Source organism: Somniosus microcephalus, chromosome 5 (genome assembly GCF_052327205.1).
Source record: "Somniosus microcephalus isolate GS21.2 chromosome 5, FLI_Smic_1.0, whole genome shotgun sequence".
Classification (NCBI taxonomy): Eukaryota; Metazoa; Chordata; class Chondrichthyes; order Squaliformes; family Somniosidae; genus Somniosus; species Somniosus microcephalus.
Genome location: NC_140991.1, coordinates 260247053 through 260264035, shown reverse-complemented (window position 1 = coordinate 260264035; position 16983 = coordinate 260247053). Strand labels below are relative to the sequence as shown.

The following is a 16983-nucleotide window of genomic DNA, read 5'->3' as shown; positions in this document are numbered from 1 at the left end:
TCGAGAACTCAGATCTGGCACCCTGCTCTCCTCTTGTCCCCTTTCCAGAGTAAAACACTTTCTAAAGACCTGTGTCATGTCTTCTTTTCCCCAGTGAAAATAAATATAATTGCTTGAACCTTTCTACATGCACAAACTTATTAGTACAGACTGTTAGCATCAAAGTCTCTCCTTTCTCTAATGGCAGCAAGGATTCTCAATCAATTGAGTTTGAACAGTCTTCACTCAGTTCCAAATGGCCATGAGATCAAAGTACAAAATTGCTCATTATTTGACTGCAGTCACCACTAATTGGCATTCCCGCTCAGAATGGTCACAAGGATGTCTGGTGTGCGAAATAGAAACAGCACTGGTACAGTAAAAAGTACAGTTCTGAAACTGATTTTAAAGCATATTTTGGGAGTAAAATGGAGGGAACTGTACCCTTACTGTACCCAGAACTTACTTGTTGTTGACACTGGCCGGGGGATGGGGGTCAAGATTAGAAACAAGTTCTGCAGCCCATTGTTCCAAATATGGGAAAAATTCTTTACTTAACAATGGAGGCAATTTCAATTAATATGGATTATCTGTAATGCCAATTACCTCTAAGTAATCACATCCTTTTAGTTCAATCGCTACAGGGACTGTAGAGCAAAGTATATAGTTTCAATTTAATTTATATAATATAGATTAAAAGAAAGCAAATTGGAAATATACAGCAGGCTTGTTAGCATCTGAAAGACAGGTTAATGTTTTCGATGAGATCTTTCAGCAGATCATTTATGGTACGGAAGAGAACCTTATTTTGGATTGATAAAAACAAAGAAAGGAGGTTACAATAATCGATTGAGGTCAAAAGTACAAATGCAGTAAGCAAGACTCCTCTACAGTTATCCCTGGAGTACTCTAGATAGTTACTGGACTTTGCCCTAAGCACTGGTAACCATCATGTGTCAGAACCATTCCAGATTCTGACCCTCTCCCCCCACGCTCCCCGCTGGTGGGGTCCTCTTTAAATATGAAGATCCTTTGTGACTGTGACAAAGGTAAACTATCCCTCCTTGTCCTTCTTGACTTGTCTGCAGCCTTTGACATAGTTGACCACTCCATCCTCCTCCAATGCCTCTCCACCGACATTCAGCTGGGTAGGACTGCACTCACCTGGTTCCATTCTTATCTATCTAATCGTAGCCAGAGAATCACCTGCAACGGCTTTTCTTCCCGTTCTCGCATCGTTCCCTCTGGTGTCCCCCAAGGATCTATCCTTGGCCCCCTCCTATTTCTCATCTACATGTTGCCCCTTGGTGACATCATCCGAAAACACAGCGTCAGTTTCCACATGGACGTTGATGACACCCAGCTCTACCTCACCACCACTTCTCTCGATGCCTCCACAGTCTCTAAATTGTCAGACTGCTTGTCAGACATTTAGTTCTGGATGAGCAGAAATTTTCTCCAAATATTGAGAAGACCAAAGCCATTGTTTTCAGTCACCGCCACAAGCTCCGTTCCCTAGCCAGACTCCATCCCTCTCCCTAACATCTGTCTGAGGCTGAACCACACTGTTCGCAACGTTGGCGTCATATTCGACCCTGAAATGAGCTTCCGACCACACATCTGCAGCATAACTGAGACCGCCTATTTCCACCTCCTTAACATCGCCTGTCTCCGCCCTTGCCTCATCTCATCCACTGCTGAAACCCTCATCCATGCCTTTGTTACCTATAGATTTGACTATTCCAATGCACTCCTGGCTGGCCTCCCACATTCTACCCTACGTAAACTTGAGGTCAACCAAAAAATTCGACTGCCCGTGTCCTAACTCACACCAAGTCCTGTTTGCCCATCACCCCTGTGCTCGCCGACCTACATTGGCTCCCAGTTATGCAGCGCCTCAATTTCAAATTCTCATCCTTGTTTCCAAATCCCTCCATGGCCTCACCCCTCCCCATCTCTGTAATCTTCTCCAGTCCCACAACCACCCCCCCCCCCCGAGATATCTACGCTCCTCTAATTCTGCCCTCTTGAGCATCCCTAATTATAATCGCTGAGCCATTGGTGGCCGTGCCTTCTGTTGCCTAAGCCCTAAGCTCTGGAATTCCCTGCCTAAACCTCTCTGCCTCGCTACCTCTCTTTCCTCCTTTAAGACGCTCCTTAAAACCTACCTCTTTGATCAAGCTTTTGTCACCTTATGTGGATCAGTGTCAAATTTGTCTTAAAATAGTCCTGTGATGCACCTTGGGACGTTTTACTATGTTAAGGTGCTATATAAATACAAGTTGTTGTTGTTGAAGATCAGGCGCCGATTACATCATCATCCTGTGGATGCTACCTGCAATACCAATTAGCACTGGTGGCACAAAGGCAATTTAAAAGTTCGATAATCTGACAGTTAAAGCCTAATTCAACGTGTTATTCCGCTACCTTCTGAAGAAAAGGAAAGTATACAGCATAAAACCAGCAGCTGGAACAAAGTGAAGAGGATTCTCTGTTCACTCCCTGGGCGTACTACAAATTTACCGAGACATCTGGAGAACTATGGCTCACCTACAAGAGTAATCTGGAACATAGAAGCTAAAAAATATATTTTGGGTAAAAAAGAGTAAAGAGATCCCAAAAATGTAAGTCACCTTAGTTTACTGAAGATAAATTCCTCACCAGGACTAAAGGCTTCAGGCACTTCTCCATCTGCATTGAAGTGCAACCGTGCCTTATTTATTTGCATGTCCTTTGTTTCTTCAAGGTCTGTAATCGCTTTAATGCTTCTTTCCATTACCTGACTAAGATGATCTGATAAGCAGTCCACTGAAACTGACCCTTTGTTTTTTCCCCTCCTCCCTTTTTTGATTCTATTAACATGCTTGCTCATCCCTTACTATTCAGTTGTGAAGAGCACAAGCCTGAAATATTGGGCGCCTGGTCTCTCCACAGATGCTGACTAATCTGCTGTATGTTTCCAGCAATTTCTGTTTTTGTTTCAGATTTCCAGAATGTGCAGTATTTTTGCATTTTGTATTTTTAGTGTCCGTCAGAACAGGCACTTCAATCAATCTAAAAAAAATACAAACAGAGTTTATTCATTTCAAATTGCATAATTTCAAAGATGACATTTTTTTCCCCTTCCAATGTCTTCAGGGACTCATTATTTTAATGACATAAAAAATAAAAATGTGGGCATCATTTCCAAATCTCGGCAAAAGGAGAATTAAACTGGACAGATACAAAAGACCAAAGAACATCCAAAGTGAAAGCTGGAGGAAAGCAGCCAGGTTTATGTGGGCTTGCAACCAGTCACGTACCAGCCTAATTTCATTAAGGTCAAATTAGAGCAAATTGAATTATCAGAAAGTCAAAAGAACGAACAAGAAGGTCATTTTATAAAAGACCAGGGACAAACATTTAAAAAGTCCCCCAAAAAATTCCCCTTTGTCAGTGTTACCTACAATTTAACTGAATTTCTTAGCTATCTAGAAACCTTCAATTTCTGGTCTCCAAACAGAAGCCCATTCAGCTGACAACACCAACCTTGGTCAAGAAGTGGCTTTTTGTAAACAAATTCATTCTCAGGATGTGGATGTTGCTGGCTTCTGATGCAATTAAGTGTGGTGTGTGGTGAATTGATAGTGACATGTTTCCCACAGGTCACCCTGATAGACAAAGAGAGCAACAATGTTTTGTTTACATAGGCTTTTAAAAACCAGCTACTTGTATTTCAAAATCACTGAGCAGCTTCTCTTTGTCACTGTAGTATGTGCGGTGACAATATTGTAATGATTAGCAGAAGACCAGGCAGCACATAATATGAACTCAAAACTACAAAAAAGGCTGAGGATAAGCATGGTATTGGGACTCTGGAAAGATATTTTGAAACAGTTTTTCTTTTGTCCTTGATGTCTCAACTGGTTGATGGGGTAGGTAGCAATAGGGAGCAGGAAAATCCCAGATTTGATCTTTGTTCTATGCTGAGTTAGCTTCTCTCAGCCAGGGTAGAGGTAGGGCACTAAAATTTGTCTCAGCCTCCCTATGCATAACAGCACACAGGAAGAGTAACTTGCAACAGGATTAAGTTTGAGATAATATACATTAAAAAAAAAATGTACAGCTACCCTTCAAATTGATTTTCCCACGCACCTTCATGGCTGGAAGTTGTCACTTAGGCAAGGGAGCAGAAAGTGACCAGCAAAATGGATCTATACCCCGGCAAGGAATTCATAGCTCCAGGAGAGGATGAGGGGAGAACATTGACAGGAAAAGGATTTTAAAAAAACTTTGGTCTAGAAATTGGGGAATGCTGGAAACCTGCCGGTAACATCGGCGGTCAAGGGTAACGGCCGCCGGCCGAGAGCGCGCAGGCAGAACCGACATTTTGGTATTGCCCGCTCATTATCATCAGCGTGACGCTTTGCTAGTGCAATGCGCTCTTTGCAGCGTGAATTTCAGAAGGAGGCCAAAGGCTGCCTGTCTCCCGCTCGCAGTGTAGGGGAGCGAGGAAGAAAGGAGCGACCCGAACAGTTGCTGTATGTGCTCCAAAAATAGTAGTTGCCACCCGATGTTTAGCGATTTTTTTTTGTTTGTTTACAACATGAATGCAGATAAGAGAGATTTTATCACAGATCATTTTCAATCGCTGCAATGGCGTTCAACCATTGATTTACTGACCCACAAACACTGGAGGCCTCCTGGAAAGCGGCCAGAAAATGCACCCCTCCGATGGGCAAAAACTGAAAGTTTTAAAGAACATTGGCAAAGGACGTGCTTGAAGTTCTGGCGCCCATTCTCATGAGTCCTGCCAGACTCCTCATGGCTGTTAATGCTGCTGAAAGTGCCAGCAAATACCGATGTGATTTAGCGCGGGTAGCAATGTGAGCGGAGGACTCCAAAATGGAAGAGCTGGCGTCAACTTGGCATTGCATGCCAATTGACATCACACTCCACCTCATTAAAATACTCTTGCCGATAGAAGTTAACGGCAGCGCTGATGACCTGCTAAAAATGCCAGCTGTCGCGGTACCCACCACCAGCTGGTGGAGGAGCACCGGCCGCCATTTTTTCGCCATTTCTAGGCCTTTATATTTAATGAGACAACTATAACACCACCAAGCTCTCCTGAAGTTCAACTTAGTGGTTGGTTGTAGAAAGTACAGAAATGTGAGGGCCAATTTGGTGCGGCTTCACGCTCAACACAAATGCCAGTTGCAGAATCAGCCCTATGGTGTTAGGTGACTTATTTGAGACCTGCACTCCTGTCGGGCGATGCTCCACACCGGGAGCGGAGACTGACAAAATCAATCATTTAAGAGAATCTCTACTGGAGTGCCAACGGGCAAGCCAGGGATTTCTTAAAGTCTAATTAATGCATGCTTCGCCTATCCTAGGTTCTGCATATACAGAATAGTGTTCTAGCTGGCATTACTGTTGCAGGGATAGATGCTTTGTTGGTGGAATTCTGTGCAATTACTTTGGACCAATACAGAATGTCAAGATGGAGCTCCAGTAGTTTTTTGTCTGGTATAAGTAGTATTGTCTGGTAGCTTAAAAGTGCTAACACTGCACATGCAGTCACTCTGGGCATAAACCTGTAGAGACGGTGAGCCTGCCTGAATCTGCTGATTCTTTAGAAGGTACATATCAACATCCTCAGCTCTTCCATGGGACTGTGTGGCTTTCGATTGTACTAGTCAAAGATGAAGAGTTGGATTATCTCTGCAGCTTGCCAAACTAAAATATGTACTTTAACGTTTTTAAAATGTAAATACTAGACATCAATTTTTGTGAAGGGGTATTTCAAAGCAATTAACTTGAATAACCTTTATTGTTCATGCTAAAGATAGAAAGAACCTCAAATAAACTGTTGGCCACATTGGAGTCCAGAACTAGAATAGTAGAATTCTTATGAGCATGCTCCACAGTTGCAACTTCAGTTCTTCTCTCTTTTGTGTTTTCATCAACACAATGGGACAAAAGTGCTGCATAAATAATTTAAAATGTAAAGCTAAGCACGGCTTAGAGGCAGTGTCTTACAATGAGGAACATGACCTATTTTTCATAATGCAAACCTGCAGGCAAGTGCCATTATCCCCAGAGTGCTTAAAATTCCTTTTACAATCGTTCGCTAATATACGAGAACGTGCACATGTAAAACATATACTCATGAACTGCAGTCGATTGGAAGGAGATAAGGAATTCACACAAAAAAAGGACAGTTAAACTCAACTCAATAATCAAAGCTCCAGACAATTACTCCAAATTCAGCCCAAAGCTCCTGAAGCAGACCTCTGCAGAAAATCATTTTCCATGGATTGACAACAGTATGAGCAGTTCTGGGCACCACAGCTTATCCACATTAGTGGGCTAACAGCCTTTTGGTTCTGACTAGCTCTGAGTTTATGAACAATTCTTCCCTCGCTAGGCCAGGTTCCCCACTTGGATCTAATTGCACTGACTGACCTTGAATATGGGATAACGGCCTGGATTTTGCGGTCAGTAGGCGGCGTACTCCAAGTACGCCATCATAACTCCTTTGAAATCCACCGCAAGTTCGGGATTTCCGCGTGAACAAGCCATTCACATGGCCCACGAAAAAGCAGTTTTTAACGTTGAGTTGAGCTATTTGCCCACCGACTGGCCCGCAATTGTGTACAGAAATGTTACGGTGGATGCAAACAGGCTCAGGACCTGTTTACATCAGCGTAAGGGGCTACCTCAGACTTGCTTTAAACATTTTCAGATTGGAAATTATACACATACACTGTATCAAATGAGTTTCTGCAAATATTGGCCCAGTTTAGAGTTTTGAAAATGATCAAAAAATTCAATTTTTAGTGAGGCTGGTAGAATTAATTACGAATTAAATTCCAATCCTGTAAATTGTAATTAAATCTGATTTTGTGATTGCATTGATTCTCATTACGGGATTTCCTTCGGAAATTATTAAAATCGAATTCTGTTTTGTGGTTGGAGGACCAGGCCCATGTGATCCCAAGTATGCTTCCGCACCACCTGCGTCTCTGGGATCTGTGGGCCATTTGCTGCCCTCCGCCTCGCATCCTCAGACCGCAAGTTTTCGCAGCCTCGCCGCCATCAGGTAGGTGCGTATTCCTTTCGCGGGTCAGAGGCGTACTCCGACCGCAATTTTTGACCCATTATTTTTGTTACTTCTGATCACAGGATGTGGGTGGACTGTTGCTCTGACTTCTTCCCTATTTAGTGAAGAAAGAACTTGCATTTATAGAGTGCCTTTTATGTTATCAGGAAGTCCCAAAGCACTCCACAGCTAATGAAGTGCTTTTGAAGTGTAGTCACTGTTGTAACATAGGTAAATGTAGCAGGCAATTTCTGCACAGCAAAGTCCCACAAACAGCACAGAGATAAATGACGAGATAATCTGTTTCAGTGGTTTTGATCAACGGATAAATGTTGGCCAGGACACCAGGAGAACTCCGCTGCTCTCTTTTGAATCATGCCATGGGATCTTTTATGTCCACCTTGATTGCTCCTCGGTTTAATATCTCATGTGAAAGATGGCACTTCCAACAATGCAGGCTTCAATGTCAACCTAGATAATGTGCTCAAATCTTTGGAGTAGGGCTTGAACCCATGACCTTCTGACTTAGGCAAGTGAGCCAAGGCTGAGACTCCAGTTCCTCCAGTCTGCCAATAAAGCTAAACTACCTCCCCCCAAAAGATGGCTGTGCTGGGCTTAAATAAGCAAATAATAGGCATGGATGTTCGTAAAAAGTCTGAACATAAGAAATAGGAGCTGGAGTAGGCCATTCGGCCCCTCGAGCCTGCTCCGCCATTCAATAAGATCATGGCTAATCTTCTGCCTCAACTCCACTTTCCTGCACTATCCCTTGCTATCTGAAACAAGATAATGAATTAACTTTCGTCCATAGTCATTGGCTCATTAACACATAAACGCCTCTTTGTCTCAGTGACTGCAGCACATGGCTGCACGGAAAATTCTAAACCAGTAAAATTCCACTTTAATTTAAAGCACATTACTTAAACTTAACTCATTTCCAAATCCTCTCTGTGGAAAAACGGTCCAATAAACCAGCACAGATACAGCGAGCCAAATGGCATCTTTTTGTGCTGTAAATATTCATGGTCTGTTATAAATCACAGTTCTCTTGCAAACTATTAGTCTAATTCTCTTCATCTCCCTGCTTTTAATAACAAATTTGATTCGTTTTAGCTTATTGAATCAGTGTTTTTTGTGCAATCTATCTGCTTAACTGAAAGAGGGGTGAAAATCTCATGTAAATCCCAACATTCAATTTACCTCAACTGGAATCATTGTTACCCTTCCGATCCACATTGTGCAAAGGCGAAAGGTGAAAAGAAGTAGATTTTAGATCATAAAGGCAGAATTATTGTCAGACCATTTAGTGGGAAAATGGTGCAAAATTACCTAAAACCATAATGCATATGAATGACCAAGTGCAAATTAGAACGATAAAATCATATATATACACAGCAAGTTATTCACAAGTAATTTTCCAATTTTAGTCTCAAAATGAACAAACTACTACCTTATTGCTGATACTTCAATTACCTTCACTGTGATTGACTGTTGTGTCCATAACCACCTTCATCCCAGTACAAAGACAAAACCAGTGCAACATGTGGTGATGAACTGTGACTGAGGAACAGTAATGCAATGGCAACAAAACTGTAGAATCATTCTCTTTATTGGTACAAATATATACACGAAGAAATCCCCTCTACACTGGAACTAACCTACAGTGAGCAATATATGCCACTGGAAGGCATAATGATTAAATCATTTCAGATGTAAAAGTGGGTAGATAAACAGATCATCAGCTAGTCTAATGATTAAAATTAAAATAAACTTCCCTGTTCCAACATGAAACTGCTAAAAGTTACACCCCACCTGATATACCATCGTCCCTACATATTCTTGCTCATTGTGCTTATGGCAATGTTTATGAAAACTGATTTAATAATCTGAAATGGAGAATCTGTACACCTGGAGGACAAAAAATGCCCTGCTAGAAGATTACAAACGCTTATCCAAGCTCCCCTTTTATTTATAATAAATTATACAAATTTATTTCATTAGTGTGCTCCATTAGTATCATTACTTTGCTCAATTGCATACAGGATTATATCTTGCGTGCACATCTGACACACACAAGCACACAGGAGTACATCCGTAAACTTGCTGCACGTTGTACAGAAGCCGACACTAAAAAGTTTCCAGTTCGGTTGCTCGGTTTACAATGTCCTTGTACAAGGCATGTATTCCTCACAGCTGCTTCACAGAATTCCAGGACATGAGAGAAATTGCTGGCATTTGCAGGCAAAATTTAAAAAAAGGAATGTTAACTGTTGTCAGAGGTCGGGAGCAGGGGAAAGGGATGAAGTGAAGAGATAGGAATGACGGGGGAGAAAATAAAAATATGCTTGCAGTAAATAAATGTAATAAGCAATCTTTTAAAGAATCAAGTTTAAAAAAAAAAAATAATTGTTTGTTTTGAAAGCCAGGAATCCAGATGCGGTTTTCCAGTTTTTAAAAAAAGTATTAATTTGATGGTTGGCTGGTGAATAGAAACATCTCAGATCGTCTTTACACCCTGATTGCTTGTATCACTGTGTGCTCTTGTGCTGATCAACCTCCCTACCCCAAAGCCTCTATACAAATATGTAGTCTTTGTCTCCTTCCTCTCCAGAATCGCTGGACTTGCTGCCATTCTTTCCCTCTGTTTTCGAATGTTGCCGCTCTCTCTTGGACGTCTTCTCCTTCACTCGCAACTCTTGATTCTCAGAAAATCGGCCTGGTTTGCTTTCTTCGGAGTGCGGGCTTTGCTTGGAACTTGCTTCCGACACAGAACTTTGGCGTACTGGTGATTTTTAGTAACAACGAAGAAGAAAAGATTACGTTTAAAACACATCAAACAAGGTAAAACAGAACAAAGACACAACTGTTACATGGAGTCACTAATAGTTCATGAGAGCATGTTCAAAAGATTGGGTTTTATATTGAAACTTAGTCTCGAAGGTAGAGGTGGTTCTAAAGCCTTGTCCTGAAGCAACTGACATTTTGAAATGCACCCCTTGTCCCGTCATGCAAAGCAAAAATAAAAACACCATTCAGTGGTTGAAGTTCAAATGCTGGAAAGACAATCCATCACCAATAGGTCAGAATTTAAACCTGTAATTGTGCTATGATCATGCAGTGTACAAGGCATACAAATCAGCTTGATGCTAATGGCAGCACATTTCTCCAGATATAAACTGTAAACAAAACTAACACCTATTTGAAAACCTTAGGAACCAAAATTCATGAATCGGGAGACGCTTTCAAACCTGATGGGGAGAATTCTGGAAGCTGATAATTTACTTTGTTAATCTGCAACAGTTGGTTCACTTGTGCATTACAATGGCCAAAATAATGAGAATATGTAATAAAACATTTGGGTTTTTTCTCCTTAGACTCACAATTATAAACAGACCATTCTCCAGCAGAAGGGCTGGATCAGGCATGTGCTCCCAAGTCATTGCCACTCTTAAGTAGACATTAGTTGGGGTAAGACAGCAGCTTCAGATGACATTTCTGTCAACATCTCCTCCTATGTAGAAGTACCCAACTTCCACTTGAGCTTCCCTCCAATAAGCTTGCGAGACTGGGAGATGATAACATGTCATGATGTGAACTTACCTCCTCTGGATGATAGAGGGTACTGGTAAGCGCATAATGGAAGTTACTTCTCTTACCTCACATAAATGTCAAGAATAAGAAACAAATATAAACACATAAGACATGCATACTCAGGGAACAATGAAAATTTAAGCACTGTCAATCCAAATAATACATTCACCCTCTCATGAATAAAGGATGAAAAAAATGCAAATAATGCTGGAAACACAAAGCATCTGAAACAAAAAATGACAGGTTAACATTTTGGGTAGAAACATTCATTCCGATGGGAGTTCCTGGATAAAGGATCGATACGCAGTGACCATAACCTCAATTCCCCTTTCACCATTTGTCCCACACCTTACCTTCCCTCTGTTACTGACCATCACAGTGTCCTCTTGGCCACGATGCTGAAATAAAAGCCACCACAAAGCAAACTTTCCAATCCAACTTTATATATGTATCCATCCAATATGACATCAAGGAATCAACTCATCACCCTTATACATTCCATTAGTGACTGTCTTGTGTGTGCCTTTGCCTATCCTACTGATGTTACACAGTGCTACCCCAGTGGCTGCAGCATGGCTGATGGAAGGCTGCTGACTTTCAGTGGGGGTCACTGCAAATGGCCTGGCTGGTCAAACTTGAGGAGCTGGTGGCTGGGAGTGTGAAATCGAGTGACGGTGTTTCTTCTTCTTCGCCCTCCTCTCCCTCTTCTTGGTCAACCACTGACTGGGCAGGCTGCATTTCTTGGGTGTGTGAAATGAGGAAGGGACAAGGGTGGAGTTGTGCTGAAGGGAGCATGGGAAAGCAAGAGGTGCATGCGAGAAGGAGGATAACGTATGAGGATACTTGCATCTTGTATCCTTTCAGCCCTACCGCTGGCCAAGGGCTCAGCCATGTCCCTGCAAGCATGGCCAGCACCGTCTCCTCCAAGGGGTTGAGGTGAAGCTAGGAATGGAAGTTGTGCCTTGTGTTTGGTACAGATTGTTGGTAGGTGAGTGATTGGGGAGGGAGGGGGGATGTCATGCATTGAGAAGTGTGTGAGGCTAGTGGTGCAGTTGGTAGGAGACGACTTTTGAAGATGCATTCACTGACCTTGACCACTGGTCTGAGGTCATGAAGCTTCTTTGGGCACTGGAACCATGGTCGTGGGGGTGACACTGCTGGCAGTGACAGCCTCGGTGATCTGGTCCCACTAACGTCTTTTTGGAGAGCCTCCTGGCTTCTGTAGGTAGAGGATCTCTCATGCCGTGTTGACCCCCTGCACAAAGCTGGAGTGCTGCGTTTGAGACCCTGGGTGCCCCTTCCCTGGCTTGCTGAGCCATTTGTGCAAGTGCTGAAGCACTTTCCCCATTTTTTTTTTTTTTTTTTAGGTGCGGAAGGCAATTCAGCTTTAAGAGCTGAAAACTGCCATTTGGGAATTCTTTTTAATGTTAATTTTTTTTCAGAAGGCAGTTGAGCTGTATGGTCTAAAAACTTCCTATTTTTAAATGATTTTAATTTTTTTTCATTTTTAGAAGGCACTTCTCCTTTATAAAATGACAGCCTTGCTTTAAGAGAAGGCTGTTCTTGCTGCAATGACACTACTTCCACGCTACATTGGACCTCCTGCCACGAAAAAGGCCTTGCACGGTGAGTTTAGCGCTGGGCTAATGTTAATTAGCAACCAGCACCAATATTCTGGTCCTGCCATTGCCATTCATTTTGGCGGCTGTTAGCTCTGGCCCGCGGTGGCATTGTCAGGTTTTTAGCACTCTCCTATTTTTAGCCCAATGTGCCTTATCTTCACTACAACTACCGTATGAATTATAACAGAACTCAAACAGATTTGAGTACCACGCGGTTTCTACCTCTGCTGGAATATCAACTCATTTAGGAACATAGTAACAGGAGTAGACAATTTAGCCCCTTGAGCCTGCTCTGCCATTCAGTTTGATCATGCCTGATCTGTATCTCAACACCATTTACCTACCTCAGTTCCATATCCCTTAATACTCTTGCCTAACAAAACATTTGGGTTGAACATCTCATCTCCACCACCTCCAAATGATCTTTTAGAACACTGCGATTTATTAATCTATTATTGTATTAATCTTCATTCTTTACTTATAACTATTTTTCAGGTTTCCAGTTCATGGGATTCTGATTTATAGTTAAATTTGATTATTTCTGTTGGCCTTTTCAACCCACGGTCCCCAACTGCTGCTGGAAATGGCAGATTACTTGTTATATATTGAGTCTTTCTTTTTCTTTGGCCGAAGTTCAACCTCCACCTACAGTTAGTAATCCACTAGGGGGAGTCAGATGGTTGTGGTTAAAGCTCTACTCTCGGACTGGAACAGGCCGACACTAGCACTGAAGGAGTGCAGCAACGTCAAAGGTAAAGTCTTTTGGATGCGATCTTAAACCAAGGAGACCCTTTGTGCCTGGATGTAAAAGATTCCTTAGCACTATTCACAGAAGAACAGGGAGTTCTCTCAGTGTCCTGGACAACATTCCTCTTTTCACCATCTCCACCAAAAACAGACTGGAGACAAAAATCCTTAGAACTACTCCACCGCCTTAAGTGCGATGTAGTGGGAATCTTGCTATGCTGCTGAGCTCCACTCCTGCCCTTGCTGGAGTATCAGGATTCAGTTAATTTAAATATTGTTGGTGGGTGCCTATGGCAGTAGGAGTGCAACTTCGGTGCCTGCTTTGTGTGGGCAGGAAAGAGAGAAAGTTAGAGTGAAGGAAGGTACAGCACTAGGCATCAGAGGACATTTGTAGGTATGAATATAATTACTAGCAACACACTTGTGGATTGAACTGGTAGATAAAACAGAACAGCTTTTCCTGTTACTGGGGCTATTCCCTGCCCAATTTCCCCATATTCACTGCAGCCAGGTAACTGAGTAGCCCTAGGATCAGGAAGATTTGCCTCAATATTTTTACTTGTTGGTGTAAGTCATCAGAGTGGAAGCATTCCTAGAGGCTGGCAACATCATTACTGATTACTGCAACTTTGCAGGCTGTTCTTAGGAAACTCTCCAAGCTAACATTTGATTTCCTGTCTTGACTTCAGAATGTAGGAGTGCATCTGGAGCAATGGAGCTACAACATCTTTGTAGCTGTGATCAATGGGTCTGCCATGTAAAACCCTTGTGCTGTCTTTGGGGCAGGTTGCACACTTAAGTCAAAGGACAATGGAACACAACATAGTTAGGTGTCACTAAATTAGTTACTTGGAAAGGAGCCATGGCATTCGATGCAGATGCTGAAACAAAGAGCTGGCATTGGTGAAAGTCTGAATCAAAGTTTTGAAGCATAATATAAAACTAAAAAGCTGCTCTATGTCAGAGGTTTTGGAACGTTGCCGAGTCCCAGAGGATATGATACATTGGTACACAGCATGTGTTGCATGAGGTGTAATTTCTTGGTCTTCTGATAGAAGAGCATAATCTGTTTCCATGTAAGAATTGGCCCAGCATGTGTCAGGTTCGGAATTCAACTATTGTTAACGCAGCTAGGCATTCCCGAGAGAGCCAGATTGGAGAGAGGGCAGAGCGATTTCCAGGCTGGTACAAACCTCTTTTCAGGTTTGAGCTGATGTTGCTAGTATGGTGATCTACAAAGGGCAGGTTGTGCGAGGGGAATTAACTGGGAGGTCTCGGCCTCCATGCCTGGTCCGATGTTCAGAGGGAGGCCAGATTCCAGGCTGGAGTAGGAATCCCTAATGAAATTGGGAAAGTTGCAGCTATTTGAGATGTATTCACAGATTCTCAATTGGCCAGAGGAACTTGGAAAAGGGTCTGTTGCGATCTTGGAGTTGTTGGGCAACAACTTTAACTGGCAGCAACTGGAACATGTCGGAGTTCACAGGGAAATGTATTCATTTTTGTTGTGCTTGGTTTTCCCCAAGAGTGATTTGGGCAAGTTCTTTTATCTTTCCAAGGCCCTATGTATTATTAGTCTGGGGTGAAATGGAAGTGGAGATAAATTTCTTTCGTACAAGTCATTGAGTGTGATAGTTAATATGCCTATGTGTTTGAAGCAATATACGGACTATGCAAAGAGGTAAAATATGTGGATGTATGTGAAATGTCCTGTTTGATAGCCATATCTTTCATTTTGGTATAGTTAAGTTTGTATCTTAAGACCAAGTCAAACACCTTGATATTTTGGAAAATGTTGAACAATTAGGTGGAGTGGTAAGTTGCATAACACAGATGCTTTCATTATCATACAGTGATAGTCTGTGCTCAGCTTTCTAGGCTGTACTGAGAATGTCTAAAGTTTCTGCCAGAAGCTCTATGGCCATGTCAAAGGGGAGTGGACAAAAATTATCCTGACTGGGCCAATATCCCAAAAATTTGACTATAAGTTGATTGCCCCGGAGCTGTACCTCCAGTCCACGATAAACACTTCCAAAACTCATCTCCAACCTGCGTACCATGTTTGTCTTCAAATTACAAGGCACAAACCAAAGGGGACCTGGGAAAGCAAGTGCCAATCTGGCCTGTGACTAGAAGCTAACAATCCCAGACCTCCAGATTGCAGGAGGAACAGAAAAAGATGTGGAGGCAGCTACTCACAACTACCTCATGCAGCAAAATAAAGTTTATTTATTTAGCATATTGCACACCACAGATGTTTCACAAATTGCATTCCAATTGTCAGAGACACCTGCATTCAGAAAGATACATGATACACACATTCTACTCATAGTCCCACAATTCTTGCAGAACCAGCCTATGCCTATTGGGTCTACCCACTATGTAGGCCAGAGCAATTCTCTGTTAGCTGCGGCTTATATTTCATTCAAAACAAACGTGGATAAAAAAAAATCAACCAAGCACTTTGAGGCACTTTCTAGAAACCTCATGACTCAGGCACACCTTCCACATACCCAGGACAAGCCTCAAGGAGGGAAGAATGAGCCAATCTGTACTGTGACCACAAGCCTCTTTTCAAATCCCCAAAAAGGGGAAGTAGTCATCTCTGCAAGATTACTTTGCTACGCAGACTGAAACTTTGACACTCTCCTAATCCAGCCAAATCCCAGGTACTGCGTCACTAAATTATCCTGTCCCCTTCTCATAGCCAACTGTTCCCTGAGTGTGCACACTGTTCCCTGAGTGTGCACAACCACACCAACAGCCAAAATCAGCCAATACATTCTCCTTTACATATTCTGTGAGAAAACTGTATAGTGACTTCAGAAAATATATGTGCATACTCTTTTTTCCTGAATAAAAAAAGGACTTCTATAGAATCATAAAAATTTACAGCACAAGAGGCGGCCATTCAGCCCATCGTGTCTGTGCTGGCCAAAACAAAGAGCTATCCAGCCTTGTAGGCTACGGCACTTCAAGTGCATATCCAAGTACTTTTTAAATGTGATGAGCATTTCTGCCTCTACCACCCTCTCAGGCAGTGAGTTCCAGACCTCCACCACCCTCTGGGTGAAAAAAGTTCTCAACTCCCCTCTAATCCTTCTACCAATTACTTTAAATCTTCGTCCCCTGCTTATTGATCTCTCTGCTAAGGGAAATAGATCCTTCCTATCGACTCTAGCTAGGCCCCTCATAATTTTATACACCTCAGGTTATGATGGAGCTGTACAAAATGCTAGTTAGGTCACAGCTGGAATACTGTGTGCAGTTCTGGTCGCCACACTATAGGAAGGATGTGATTGCATTGGAGAGGGTGCAGAGGAGATTCACCAGGATGTTACCTGGGCTGGAGCGTTTCAGCTATGAAGAGAGACTGGACAGGCTGGGGTTGTTTTCCTTAGAGCAGAGAAGGCTGAGGGGGGCCCTGATTGAGGTGTACAAAATTATGAGGGGCATAGATAGGGTAGATAGAAAGGAGCTTTTTCCCTTAGTAGAGGGGTCAATAACCAGGGGGCATAGATTCAAGGTAAGGGGCAGGAGGTTTAGCGGGGATTTGAGGAAAAACTTTTTCACCCAGAGGGTGGTTGGAATCTGGAACTCACTGCCTGAAAGGGTGGTAGAGGCAGGAACCCTCACAACATTCAAGAAGCATTTAGATGAGCACTTGAAACGCCATAGCATACAAGGCTACGGACCAAGTGCTGGAAAATGGGATTAGAATAGATAGGGCTTGATGGCCGACGCAGACATGATGGGCCGAAGGGCCTCTTTCTGTGCTGTATAACTCTATGACTATGACTCAATTAAGTCTTCCCTCAGCCTCCTCTGTTCCAAAGAAAACAACCCCATCTATCCAATCTTTCCTCATAGTTAAAATTCTCCAGTCCTGGCAACATCCTCATAAATCTCCTCTGTACCCTCTCTAGTGCAATTACATTTTTCCTGTAATGTGGTCAC

General features: G+C 42.6%; 1 protein-coding gene across 1 annotated transcript in view; it reads right to left on the bottom strand.

Moving 5' to 3' along the window:
- Positions 1-8659: 8659 nt before the first annotated feature.
- LOC147117677 (F-actin-uncapping protein LRRC16A-like) overlaps positions 8660-16983 on the bottom strand; it is a 494673-nt gene continuing 486349 nt past the window's right edge. Inside the window, exon 38 of the mRNA XM_085989391.1 lies at positions 8660-9848. Coding sequence (XP_085845517.1) covers positions 9640-9848 — 209 coding nt within the window. The 3' untranslated portion in view covers positions 8660-9639. The remainder of the gene's footprint in view (positions 9849-16983) is intronic.